The sequence below is a fragment of the Oncorhynchus mykiss genome, chromosome 2, assembly GCF_057628025.1.
Source record: "Oncorhynchus mykiss isolate SJ-2025 chromosome 2, ASM5762802v1, whole genome shotgun sequence".
In the NCBI taxonomy this organism is placed as follows: Eukaryota; Metazoa; Chordata; class Actinopteri; order Salmoniformes; family Salmonidae; genus Oncorhynchus; species Oncorhynchus mykiss.
Genome location: NC_143023.1, coordinates 43905439 through 43919758, shown reverse-complemented (window position 1 = coordinate 43919758; position 14320 = coordinate 43905439). Strand labels below are relative to the sequence as shown.

At 43.1% G+C, this 14320-nt stretch overlaps 1 protein-coding gene across 50 annotated transcripts in view; it reads left to right on the top strand.

Annotated features, from left to right (window-relative positions):
* LOC110490449 (polycomb protein SCMH1) overlaps positions 1-14320 on the top strand; it is a 36339-nt gene that overhangs the window by 17280 nt on the left and 4739 nt on the right. For 17 of the 50 annotated variants that reach the window (XR_016486819.1, XR_016486818.1, XR_016486815.1 and 14 more), the window contains 9 exons: positions 5040-5286; positions 9160-9383; positions 9647-9823; positions 9931-10057; positions 10294-10494; positions 10800-10967; positions 11159-11284; positions 13590-13721; positions 13938-14071. Coding sequence is in view for 15 of the 50 variants with exons in the window: in XM_090200639.1 (XP_090056765.1) it covers positions 5040-5286; positions 9160-9383; positions 9647-9823; positions 9931-10057; positions 10294-10494; positions 10800-10967; positions 11159-11284; positions 13590-13721; positions 13938-14071 (1536 nt within the window). In the remaining 35 variants the exon portion in view is untranslated. Of the gene's footprint in view, positions 1-5039; positions 5287-9156; positions 9384-9646; positions 9824-9930; positions 10058-10211; positions 10495-10799; positions 10968-11158; positions 11285-12393; positions 12500-12602; positions 13256-13589; positions 13722-13937; positions 14072-14320 lie in introns of all 50 variants that reach the window. The other 33 variants (XR_005036902.2, XR_005036912.2, XR_005036914.2 and 30 more) reach the window with 10 other exon arrangements.

The following is a 14320-nucleotide window of genomic DNA, read 5'->3' as shown; positions in this document are numbered from 1 at the left end:
CCTGTAATAGGGTTAGAGGCAGAGAGTCCCAGTGGAAAGAGGGGAACTGGCCAGGCAGAGACAGCAAGGGCGGTTCGTTGCTCCAGAGCCTTTCCGTTCACCCTCCCACTCCTGGGCCAGACTACACTCAATCATATGACCCACTGAAGAGATGAGTCTTCAGTAGAGACTTAAAGGTTGAGACCGAGTTTGCGTCTCTGACATGGGTAGGCAGACCGTTCCATAAAAATGGAGCTCTATAGGAGAAAGCCCTGCCTCCAGCTGTTTGCTTAGAAATTCTAGGGACAATTAGGAGGCCTGCGTCTTGTGACCGTAGCGTACGTGTAGGTATGTACGGCAGGACCAAATCAGAGAGATAGGTAGGAGCAAGCCCATGTAATGCTTTGTAGGCTAGCAGTAAAACCTTGAAATCAAGGCCCTTGCCTTGACAGGAAGCCAGTGTAGAGAGGCTAGCACTGGAGTAATATGATACAAATTTTTGGTTCTAGTCAGGATTCTAGCAGCCGTATTTAGCACTAACTGAAGTTTATTTAGTGCTTTATCCGGGTAGCCGGAAAGTAGAGCATTGCAGTAGTCTAACCTAGAAGTGACAAAAGCATGGATTAATTTTTCTGCATAATTTTTGGACAGAAAGTGTCTGATTTTTGCAATGTTACGTAGATGGAAAAAAGCTGTCCTTGAAATGGTCTTGATATGTTCTTCAAAAGAGAGATCAGGGTCCAGAGTAACGCCGAGGTCCTTTCACAGTTTTATTTGAGACGACTGTACAACCATTAAGATTAATTGTCAGATTCAACAGAAGATCTCTTTGTTTCTTGGGACCTAGAACAAGCATCTCTGTTTTGTCCGAGTTTAAAAGTAGAAAGTTTGCAGCCATCCACTTCCTTATGTCTGAAACACATTCTTCTAGCAAGGGCAATTTTGGGGCTTCACCATATTTCATTGAAATGTACAGCTGTGTGTCATCCGCATAGCAGTGAAAGTTAACATTATGTTTTCGAATAACATCCCCAAGAGGTAAAATATATAGTGAAAACAATAGTGGTCCTAAAACGGAACCTTGAGGAACACCGAAATTTACAGTTGATTTGTCAGAGGACAAACCATTCACAGAGACAAACTGCTATCTTTCCGACAGATAAGATCTAAACCAGGCCAGAACTTGTCCATGTAGACCAATTTGGGTTTCCAATCTCTCCAAAAGAATGTGGTGATCGATGGTATCAAAAGCAGCACTAAGGTCTAGGAGCACGAGGACAGATGCAGAGCCTCGGTCCGATGCCATTAAAATGTAATTTACCACCTTCACAAGTGCCGTCTCAGTGCTATGATGGGGTCTAAAACCAGACTGAAGCATTTCGTATACATTGTTTGTCTTCAGGAAGGCAGTGAGTTGTTGCGCAACAGCCTTTTCTAAAATTTTTGAGAGGAATGGAAGATTCGATATAGGCCGATTTAGTTTTTTATATTTTCTGGGTCAAGGTTTGGCTTTTTCAAGAGAGGCTTTATTACTGCCACTTTTAGTGAGTTTGGTACACATCCGGTAGATAGAGAGCCGTTTATTATGTTCAACATAGGAGGGCCAAGCACAGGAAGCAGCTCTTTCAGTAGTTTAGTTGGAATAGGGTCCAGTATGCAGCTTGAAGGTTTAGAGGCCATGATTATTTTCATCATTGTGTCAAGAGATATAGTACTAAAACACTTGAGCGTCTCTCTTGATCCTAGGTCCTGGCAGAGTTGTGCAGACTCAGGACAACTGAGCTTTGAAGGAATACGCAGATTTAAGGAGGAGTCCGAAATTTGCTTTCTAATAATCATAATCTTTTCCTCAAAGAAGTTCATGAATTTATCACTGCTAAAGTGAAAGTCATCCTCTCTTGGGGAATGCTGCTTTTTAGTTAGCTTTACGACAGTATCAAAAAGACATTTCGGATTGTTCTTATTTTCCTCAATTAAGTTAGAAAAATAGGATGATCGAGCAGCAGTAAGGGCTCTTCGGTACTGCACAGTACTGTCTTTCCAAGCTAGTCGGAAGACTTCCAGTTTGGTGTGGCGCCATTTCCGTTCCAATTTTCTGGAAGCTTGCTTCAGAGCTCGGGTATTTTCTGTGTACCAGGGAGCTAGTTTCTTATGAGAAATGTTTTTAGTTTTAGGGGTGCAACTGCATCTAGGGTATTGCGCAAGGTTAAATTGAGTTCCTCAGTTAGGTGGTTAACTGATTTTTGTCCTCTGGCGTCCTTGCGTAGACATAGGGAATCTGGAAGGACATCAAGGAATCTTTGTGTTGTCTGTGAATTTATAGCACGACTTTTGATGATCCTTGGTTGGTGTCTGAGCAGATTTTTTGCTGCAATTGCAAACGTAATAAAATGGTGGTCCGATAGTCCAGGATTATGAGGAAAAACATTAAGATCCACAACATTTATTCCATGGGACAAAACTAGGTCCAGCGTATGACTGGGACAGTGAGTGGGTCCAGAGACATGTTGGACAAAACCCACTGAGTCGATGATGGCTCCGAAAGCCTTTTGGAGTGGGTCTGTGGACTTTTCCATGTGAATATTAAAGTCACCAAAGATTAGAATATTATCCGCTATGACTACAAGGTCCGATAGGAATTCAGGGAACTCAGTGAGGAACGCTGTATATGGCCCAGGAGGCCTGTAAACAGTAGCTATAAAAAGTGATTGAGTAGGCTGCATAGATTTCATGACTAGAAGCTCAAAAGACGAAAACGTCTTTTTTTTTTTTGTAAATTGAAATTTGCTATCGTAAATGTTAGCAACACCTCCGTCTTTGCGGGATGCACGGGGGATATGGTCACTAGTGTAGCCAGGAGGTGAGGCCTCATTTAACACAGTAAATTCATCAGGCTTAAGCCATGTTTCAGTCAGGCCAATCACATCAAGATTATGATCAGTGATTAGTTCATTGACTATAATTGCCTTTGAAGTAAGGGATCTAACATTAAGTAGCCCTATTTTGAGATGTGAGGTATCTCTTTCAATAATGACAGGAATGGAGGTGGTCTTTATCCTAGTGAGATTGCTAAGGCGAACACCACCATGTTTAGTTTTGCCCAACCTAGGTCGAGGCACAGACACGGTCTCAATGGTGATAGCTGAGCTGACAACACTGACTGTGCTAGTGGCAGACTCCACTATGCTGGCAGGCTGGATAACAGCTTGCTGCTGGCCTGCACCCTATTTCATTGTGGAGCTAGAGGAGTTAGAGCCCTGTCTATGTTGGTAGATAAAATGAGAGCACCCCTCCAGCTAGGATGGAGTCCGTCACTCCTCAGCAGGTCAGGCTTGGTCCTGTTTGTGGGTGAGTCCCAGAAAGAGGGCCAATTATCTACAAATTCTATCTTTTGGGAGGGGCAGAAAACAGTTTTCAACCAGCGATTGAGTTGTGAGACTGCTGTAGAGCTCATCACTCCCCTTAACTGGGAGGGGGCCAGAGACAATTACTCGATGCCGACACATCTTTCTAGCTGATTTACACGCAGAAGCTTGGTGATCTCTGACTGTTTCATCCTAACATCGGAGCGAAGTGGAGGGAGCTTTCAGGTTGCGCACCCCTAACAAACAGTACACTAGACTCGACCCTCGTTCTGAACAGCCCTACATCTTAATTTCTCAAAGGAAAAACATCAACCAATTTCTAAAGACTGTTGACATCTAGTGGAAGCAATAGGAACTGCAAGCAAGTGCCTTAGAAATCTCGATCCCCATAGAAATCCCATTTGAAAAGAGTGACCTCAACAACAACAAAAAATCCTGGATGGTTTGTCCTTGGGGTTTCGCCTGCCAAATAAGTTATGTCATACTCACAGACATTATTCAAACGGTTTTAGAAACTTTGGAGGGTTTTCTATCCAAATCTACTAATAATATGCATATCCTAGCTTCTGGGCCTGAGTAGCAGGCAGTTTACTTTGGGCACGCTTTTCATCCGGATGTGAAAATACCGCCCCCCCTAGCCTAGAGAGGGTAATCTCTAGGAGACAGAACGCGTCTCCTTCCTGAGCCGTATGACGGTTGCATGGTCCCATGGTGTTTATACTTGTGTACTATTGTTTGTACAGATCCATGTGGTACCTTCAGGCATTTGGAAATTTCTCCCAAGGATGAACCAGACTTGTGGAGGTCTACAATTGTTTTTGAGGTCTTGGCTGATTTCTTTTGATTTGCCCATGTCAGACAGCAAAACATTTCAGACATCACAGTTTATATACATCCCACTTAAGACACTCCTTTCTCTCCTATCCTTACATTTTATGGCTCTACAGAGGGTAACAGGATTCCAAACATGTATTACTCTCTTATTAAGAGAATCTGTACTCACCTCCTGACCTCAACCCCTCTTTCATCTAATACACAATGTCCATCTGTCTTCCTGATATCAACCCATCGCTCTCCTCCATCAAACACATTCCAAAGCCTTCTGTCTTTCTTCAGAGAACCATTCACTTGTAGCATAGTGTCTTTCATTTCCTATCATTCATTTAATCTCAATGTTCAAAGTTTAGCCGATTCCAACAGTATGTTATCATGCATGTTTCTGTGCCTATGTTTGTGTTGCTTGTTGAATGTCCTTCCCTATAAGCATACTGAAAGTCTGTTGTCAATTTGTTTACTGTAAAATAGCATTGTATCTGGTCAAACCAATTTTTTTCCCTAAACTTTACTAACAGGCTGATTGGTCAGCTATTTGTGCCAGTAAATGGGGCTTTACTTTTCTTAGGTAGTGGAATGACTTCTGCTTCCCTCCAGGCCTGAGGGCACACACTTTCTAGTAGGCTTAAATTGAAGATGTGGCAATATCGTCCGCTATTATCGTCAGTAATCCATCCAAGTTATCAGATCCCGGTGGCTTGTCATTGTTGATAGACAACAATAATTTGTTGTGATCATATACATTTGCCAACTAAATAAAGCTTCTGAACAATTTCACATTTCATCTGGATAATCCCACATTTACCCACTCCCTTGTCACTGACCTCTCCCGTCCCTGCCACCTCCCTTCCCCTCGTACAGCAGGAGCCCCCGGTCCCAGAGCAGAACTCCTTCCAGGTGGGCATGAAGCTGGAGGCAGTGGACCGCAAGAACCCCCACTTCATCTGCCCGGCCACGGTGGGGGCGCTGCGTGGCGTGGAGGTGCTCGTCACCTTCGACGGCTGGCGGGGTGCTTTCGACTACTACTGCCGCTACGACTCCCGGGACATCTTCCCTGTGGGCTGGTGCTCTCTCACCGGGGACAACCTGCAGCCGCCTGGCACTAAAGGTCTGTGCGTGTCTGTGTGTATGGACAGTATGTGTGTTTGTTTGTTTGTCACCCTGTAGACCTGTCAGCTGTTTGTACCTGTGGTATTGACTTTAACATTATTAATTCATGTAAAATAACATTTTACAGTAACTGAAAGAATTCAAATCTGAAGTTGGGCTCTGAAATGTCCTCTGAATGAGACAAGTTGTTTATTAGGTCAATAGAACGCACCTTTGAAATTCCTTCTCGTGTTGGAGGAAGACATAATGTGAGTGAATGAGTGAGGAAGGACAGAAGGGCGAGAAAGAGAAAGGGTCACTTTTGTAAGAGTATGTTTTATGAGACCTTGGCACAAGACTGGGGGGGGGGGTAAAGCTATGAGAGTGTATGCCCCACTCTATGGGCCTCATGCTGGCACTAAAATGGACCAAGGCAAAGGGGCCATCCAGGATAACCAGAGACTGAGAGAAAGAAGGAGAAAAAAACAATAGGGAAAAGGAGCTGTCTGCGAAAAGCAGGCTGTTTACAATGTCTTGTCAGCAGAGGGGAGGAGAGTGAAGGAGGGCAGGAAAGGAGAGAAGAGTAAGAGTTGGAAAAGAGTAGAGTGAAGGAGAGGACAGCAGTGCAGCAGATTGAGGGTGGGTTTTCCACCGCTGAAGGGTAAGTTGAAATTAATAAAGGGCGATATAACATTTTAGAGGCCCTCCTGTTAGCCACAGTGACAAAAGTGCTGTTTTAAAGCTAATTGCCTGCAATTCTACACATTTTGCTATGGCTTATGCTGTCTGAGGGACTCTGAAATTTTAACAAAATCAATGGCAAGACAAAAATGCTCCTGAATGCATCATTTTAAAAATGTTTGATTTTCCCTGATTGTCTAGCTTGTGCATATATGTTAGTTCTCAAAGATAATTGAATTAAAAAATATATAGGTCCATTATCTTTTCTACACACAGTGCATTCGGAAAGTATTCAGACCCCTTGACTTTTTCCACATTTTGTGACGTTACAGCCTTTTTAAAATGGATTAAACATTTTGCAAATGTATTAAAAACTGATAGCACTTTTACATTGAGACCCTTTACTCTGTATTTTGTTGAAGCACCTTTGGCAGCAATTACAGCCTCAAGTCTTTGGTATGACGCTACAAGCTTGGCCCACCTGTATTTGGCGAGTTTTTCCCAACCCATTCCCGAGTGTCACTGCAGAGCTATTTTCAGGTCTCTCAAGCGATGTTCGATCGGGATCTGGGCTCTGGCTGGGCCACACGAGCATTCAGAGACTTGTCTCAAAGCCACTCCTGGATGTGTGCTTAAGGTTGTTGACTTGTTAAAAGGTGAACATTCGCCCTAGTCTGAGGTCCTGAGAATCTTGTTTCTCATGGTCTGAGAGTAGTTTAGGACCAAGTGACCCTCGGGTTCTTAGTCACCTCCCTGACCAAGGCCCTTCTCCCCCGATTGCTCAGTTTTGCCTGCCGGACGGCCAGCTCTAGGAAGAGTCTTGGTGGTTCCAAACTTCTTCCATTTAAGATTGATGGAGGCCATTGTGTTCTTGGGGACCTTCAATGCTTCAGCCATTTTTTGGTACCCTTCTCCAGATCTGTGCCTTGACACAATCCTGTCTCGGAGCTCTACGGACAATTCCTTCGACCTCATGGCTTGGTTTTTTCTCTGACATGCATTGTCAGTTGTGGGACCTTTATACAGACAGATGTGTGCCTTTTCCAAATCATGTCCAATCAATTGAATTTACCACAGTTGGACTCCAATCAAGTTGTAGAAACATCTCAAGGATGATCAATGGAAACAGGATGCACCTGAGCTCAATTTTGAGTCTCATATTGAAGGGTCTGAATACTTATGTAAATAAGGTGTCTGTTTTTGTTTTTTAATACATTTGCTAACATTTCTAAAAACCTGTTTTCGCTTTGTCATTATGGGGTATTGTGTGTAGATTTATGATCATTTTTATTTAATCCATTTTAGATTAAGGCTGTAACATAACAACGTGGAAAAAGTCAAGGGATCTGAATACATTCCGAATGCACTGTAGTTTATATCTAGTTTTAGTTGTTCAATAAATTTACACTGAAAATGTTTTTTTCATCTCGAAAATTATGTAAGCAATATACAGTACCAGCCAAAAGTTCATCAGCATGCACCATCACACCACCACCTCCATGCTTCACGGTGGGAACTACACATGTGGAGATCATCCGTTCACCTACTCTGCGTCTCACAAAGACACAGTGGTTGGAACCAAAAACCATTCCTGTGGCGGTCCTCATTAGATCCAGTTTCATCATAGTGCTTGATGGTTTTTGAGAATGCACTTGAAGAAGCTTTCTTTAAATTTTCCGAATTGACTGACCTTCATGTCTTAAAGTAGTGATGGACTGTCGTTTCTCTTTGCTTATTTGAGCTGTTCTTGCTATAATATGGACTTGGTATTTTACCAAATAGGGCTATCTTCTGTATACCACCTCTACCATGTCACAACACAACTGATTGTCTCAAACGCATTATTAAGGGTCGGGCCCTTTTTTTAAAAATTTTAGCCTAAAATGACATACCCAAATCTAACTGCTTGTAGCTAAGGACCTGAAGCAAGGATATGTATATTCTTGATACCGTTTGAAAAGAAACACTTTGAAGTTTGTGGAAATGTTAAATTAGGAGAATATAACACATTAGATCTTGTAAAAGATAAAAAGCTTTTTTTCTATTTTTTTTTGTACCATCTTTGAAATGCAAGAGAAAGGCCATAATGTATTATTCTAGCCCAGGCTAAATTTGGATTTTGGCCACTAGATGGCAGCAGTGTATGTGCAATGTTATAGACTGATTCAATGAACCATTGCATTTAAGTTCAAAATGTTATATCAAGACTGCCCAAATGTCAGTAATTAATACAGTTTCAAGTTCATAACTGTGCACTCAAACAATAGCATGGTATTATTTTACTGTAATAGCTAATGTAAATTGGACAGTGCAGTTAGATTAACAATAATTTAAGCTTTCTCCCAATATCAGATATGTCTATGTCCTGGAAAAATGTTATGTCACTTACAACCTCATACTAATCCCGTTAACCTATGTTAGCTCAACTGTTAACGGGATTAGCATGAGGAGGACCCACCGATCCTGTAGAGGTTTTAAGTTAAGAAGGAAAGAAATAAAGGCGCACCTGTTAATTGAAATGAATTCCAGTTGACTACCTCATGAAGCTGGTTGAGAGAATGCCAAGTGTGAAAAGCTGTCATGAAGGCAAAGGGTGGCTACTTTGAAGAATCTAAATATATCTGTTTAAAACTTTTTTTTGTTATTACCATATGTGTTATTTTGTAGTTTTGATGTATTCACTATTATTCTACAATGTAGAAAATAGTACAAATAAAGACAAGTCCTTGAATGAGTAGGTGTGTCCAAACTTTTGACTGGTACTGTATGTATACACTACCATTCAAAAGTTTGGGGTCACTTAGAAATGTCCTTGTTTTTTGAAAGAAAAGCACTTTTTTTGTCCATTTAAGATATCAAATTGATCAGAAATGCAGTGTAGACATTGTTAATGTTGTAAATGACTATTGCAGCTGGAAACAGCTGATTTTTAATGGAAGGACCGCGGCTTTTGTGGAGCGATGGGTAACGATGCTTCGTGGGTGACTGTTGTTGATGTGTGCAGAGGGTCCCTGGTTTGCGAGGGGACGGTCTAAAGTTATACTGTTACACAGGCAGCATTTGAATGAAAGAAGGAAATTAAGAATTACATAACTTGAATGAATATCTCTAGACTAGAGGATAAATTGCATTTGTTTGATTCCTTAACATCCTATTTGAACTTTTTTGTTTTTATACTCCCGCTATCTCTTTCTCTCTCTGGGGACAGCAGTGCTACCCAAGACCCTCGGTTGCCTTTCAGACGGTAGCGAGGGAACAGCCATGCCAGGACAGCTGCCTGGCCAACGGGGACGCAAGCCAGGCTGCAGGAAAGCCAAGCTGACAGGGCCCTGGGGGCAGAAGGGGGCCGGAGTAGGACCACAGGCCCCCCCGCCCGGAAAGGGACTGGAGCCTATCAAGGTCCCCAAGAAAAGAGGCCCCAAACCGGGGAGTAAGGTACAGACCAAGGACCCGGGTGGGTGGGTGGGGTAGGGTTGGGTGGGTGGGTGGGGTAGGGTTGTATGTTTCATCCTGTGTCGCAGCATCGAAATAGTATTTTATAATAACAACCTTATTGGTCAAAAGTTTAACTAAAGTCAAGAATTCACTTCTATTCTAATTCCACTGCTACTGAGAAAAGTAACGTTTGCCCTCCAATTAACAACTAGAGTGGTTGACTTGACCCTAACAGTGTCCTCTCACTCCTCCTCTGTGTTTAGTTGGGCTGGGCAAAGAGAGAAGGCTGGCTGGAAGGTGCCATGGCAGGCCCAGGGCGACCCGTGTCCCGGCCCAGAGGGAGGCTGCCAGCCAACTGGGCCCAGAGGATGGCACTGCAGGAGGGACAAGTGGAGTCTATCAAGATCCCCAAAAAGAGAGGGCCCAAGCCCGGCAGCAAGGTAACCACACACACACACACAATTATATATTTTTTAGGTTTTTATGGATGAGGGCATACCACCCCACTAAACATTGTGTATATGTGTGTGTGTGTCTGTGTGAACAGAGAAAACAGCGGGTGGTGCCCAACCCCGTGCCCGTTTCCCCCAACAGCAGTATGCCAGAGCCAGACACCAGCACGGTGCCTCTGGACAACGCCACCATCCCCAGCGCCGCCTTGCATGCTGCCACAGGTACACACACACAAAATAGTACTTCGTCCCTGCAATTAATACTCATATGGATTTCTGTGGAGCGCAATGCAACTTTTATTATGAATACTTCCTCGGACATCCTTGTGAGTCAATAATCCATGAAAATGCATTAAGTCGAATCTGTCTTTTTCAGCCGGAGTGGTATACACGCTGAATGTTTGATGCCTCTGTGTTTGTGTCCGTGAACTGCCTGCATCTACCTACGTGTCCCACAGTGTGTGTCTACCTGAACAAGTATGGGAAGGTGGGACCCCACTTGGACGGGCGGCGGGTGCAGCAGCTGCCCGACCACGTTGGTCCAGGCCGGGCTTCCTCAGTGCTACAGCAGTGTGTCCAGGCCTGTGTGGACTGTGCCCACAACCAGAGCTCTGTCTTCTCCTGCCTCAAGCCAGGTCACGGAGGAGAGGTCATATCAGGTAAGGTCTGGGACTGGTACCTGCTTTCTGTATGGGCTATTTTCTCTATACACTTTATTAGAAGTTTGCTTATAGAGATAATCAAATAGTCTTTGCATTTCCTTAAAAAATATGATTTTTCCTTCATTTATTTCAAGCCTCCCTGTGCACTACACCAGAACCAGTTGTTAAAACAGACTGGTAGATCCTTTTTCTTCCTGAAATTGATCAAACCATAGCTCTATATCTCCTATTCACTTGGCATTGCTGCTAAATGTGAGGAACAGTATTGGGTGTCTGAGCCTAACCCTCTGTGTCCCATGCAGCCCACTTCGACCACCAGCACCATACCCTCACCCTACCCACGGTCAACAGCGTCACGCACGTCCTGCACTTCCTGGAGAAACTCTGTCACAACCTCTACTGTGACCCTCTGTTTGGGAGCCAGCCCATCCCTAGAGGGGGCCTGCATTACGACAGCCATGCCTACCCAGGTCCGCACACACACACACACACACACACTGTACTGGGGCATAACCATGGCTTTTCTGTTGATTCAGGACAGAAAAGGGTTGTCTTTCTTTTTGGCCTTTTCAACATTGTAACAGTGTCGATTTGAGTCAAGTATGTATGTATTTACTTTTCACTCCTCACTGTTTCTCTTTTCTGATACGACTCCCTCCAGAAAGGAGAAGTTTTAGGGAGGGCCTCACGACGGGTCCAGGAAGAAGCTCCAATCGGTTCCTTCAAGAATCCTACTACAGCCCCCTCCCCCACAAGCTGGCCAAAAACCTCTGCCTCTCCTCGGAAGGTACAGCTCCTTAGGAACTCCTTAGGAAATCCTTAACGCTTCATTTAAAATAACTTGATTGATAAAAATAGAAACATGCACCTTTAAATGGGACAAACAAATGGAAAACATTTGTGCACAAACAAAAACACTTATTTTAGGGTGTAGCTAGGACTGTGGAGGTCAGCCAGTTTTTATTTTAGGGTGTAGCTAGGACTGTGGAGGTCAGCCAGTTTTTATTTTAGGGTGTAGCTAGGACTGTGGAGGTCAGCCAGTTTTTATTTTAGGGTGTAGCTAGGACTGTGGAGGTCAGCCAGTTTTTATTTTAGGGTGTAGCTAGGACTGGAGGTCAGCCAGTTTTTATTTTAGGGTGTAGCTAGGACTGTGGAGGTCAGACAGTTTTTATTTTAGGGTGTAAGCTAGGACTGGAGGTCAGCCAGTTTTGTAATGCAAAAGTCTGACGGGTCTCACGGTAATTGACCGTTAATTAACAGCAACACGTTTAGCATCTCCAGATAGGCCTCCACGAATACAAGCTGCATACCAGCCACATACAAGCTGCATACCAGCCACATACAAGCTGCATACCAGCCACATACAAGCTGCATACCAGCCACATACAAGCTGCATACCAGCCACATACAAGCTGCTGATGACCGTGTCTTTGGAACATCTACATTTAAAAAATGTAGATGTTCCCAAAGGCTCGCGCATCAGCAGCTTGTATCTTGTCAGCTAAGTGAACAAGCCTACAGCCTGTGGCATGGAGCATAGCCAGATAACATGCAGTATGCCAACTCACATTCTGTTCTTCGGAAAAACATTTTCTTCAAATCATAATGTTTCTTTAGACCTGACTATAATGGATTTATTATGATGGTGTATATTCAATTTAATATACACCATCACAAGGTCTTAGGTCTTAATAAGAAACATGATATGAAGAAAATGTATTTCTGAAGAACAGAATGTGAGTTGGCTGTTTATGATTTGAGAAAGTCGTACAAAAAAGCTTGCACTGTTTCTTGCCTCAGACTGCACAGTTGTTCTCTCATAAAGTGATCATATTTTTACCCATCAGACTATTCTCAATTTAATCTCGTCTTTACTAATATGTACAATTTGTTTAGATTTAGAATGGCTCAATATCAAATGGGCAGGGGGAAAAGTACATGTCATCTGTATGCACTCGAATGGAGGCCGTGCACTTTCCCGCCAATACGTTTTTGATGCCTGGTAGGCTACTTCAGTTTTATAGCAGAGGCAAGCAAAATCTGTTTGGGAACATTGATGGTACCATGTTTCCACTACAAAACATATTTCACTAAACTGTTGACAGCCCCTCTGCACGCTCTAGAAAGGAATAAAGGAGAGACGGGAGGAGATGGAAACGCATGGTGGTGAGGTAGTATGTATAGCGAAAGGTAATATCACCCAATTTAGTTATGAAAATATAAAAATTCCCTATTAACTGGATAATCAAATACAAATTCACTCTAATTATAGGCTTATCTGTAAACAGCCCTGCACAACCCTCAGTATCGCCTAGGGCTATATATTCTCTCCCAGACTCGTTGATAGACATTTTGGAGCGTCCATAAGGTAACCAGTCCATCCAGTATGCATAATAATACAGTCCACACTCAAAGGCGATTACTCACATTTGTATAGGCTAGACCAATTATGTACCAAAGACATCTTAAATCAGTTTTGTTTTATGTTTTTTTGCCATGTGTAACATGTGGTAGGCTATGTATTGTGTAACGGCACAATCATCATTTTAATTCAGGTATTTTTCGGGCTTGGGCTCATAAACGAATGCATATGTATAAGCTCTAAAATGCGTATTGGTGTTTTGAATGAATCATCACCTTAGAAGCGCTATCCATTTTGTTATGTTAGGCTTTGAAACAACATCCACAACAACAACGTTTTACACTCAGTTTCAACCTGCTGTTGAACTTCTTTCTTCAAATTGATCATCACAGTGAGGTGAGTTTTATTAAAAGCATAATACTGTTTTTATAGCAAGTGTTTGATGTGATTTTCGATATCATTTGCATTTATGTCAGAGTGGTTAGAGGGACACTAGGGCCCTGAGTACCAGGCCATTAGGACATAAGAGATTACCAAGACTCAACAGTCGCATGGAATTTTACTGCGGTCAGACCTCAAGACTGCCGGTATAGCGGTAATACGGTCACCGCAACAGCCCTGAGTGTAGCCAGTAATGTCCCACTAAGCAAACTTTTTGACTACAGTTAAACTACAGGCTACAGGTGTGCCACTTGGGCCTTGTCATTGACTCTCCTCCATGTTGTTCCAGGTGAGCCTTTCCTCATGGAGAATGGTGTAGGGGGGTCGGAGCACTTAAAGAAGAGCCCCCTGTCCCCGGGCTCGACAGGGCAGCCTCTGGGCCTGCGGTTCCCCACCAAGTTGCTACATCTTAACTCTTCAGGTAGGGGATCATCTTTAATGCAGTGCATGACATTAAAGGCAAAAATTATGTTGTCCAGTGGATTTAAAAAAAAAAAAATTAGTGAAGTTAATTTATGGATTGTGTATGGCTTTACGGCAACACTTTAGATGGATATGCTCGTCATTCCATAATAACAAACCCCACTGGTGACTAATGTTCCTCTGTATCTCTACTCGGACCCGCCATCCGACACAGGCTCTGAGCGTTTCAGAGAGTGCCCCCGGCCCAGTGGCCAGGACCCCAACCTGTGGACGGTAGAGGACGTCATGCAGTTCATCAGAGACATAGACCCTCTACTGGCCCCCCACGCAGATCTCTTCAGAAAACACGTATGTATCTACAGAAATGAATAGAACAGTAGTATCCTATTGCATCTATATGTACATGTCAGTCTGACCGCACAATCAGCATAGAAGGACACTTACAGTGCATTCGGAAAGTATTCACCCCCCCTTGACTTTTTCCACAATTTGTGAAGTTACAGCCTTACTAAAATGTATTAAATCATTTTTCCCCCCTCATCAAGCTACACACAATACTCCATAATGACAAAGCAAAAACAGTTTTTTATGAACATT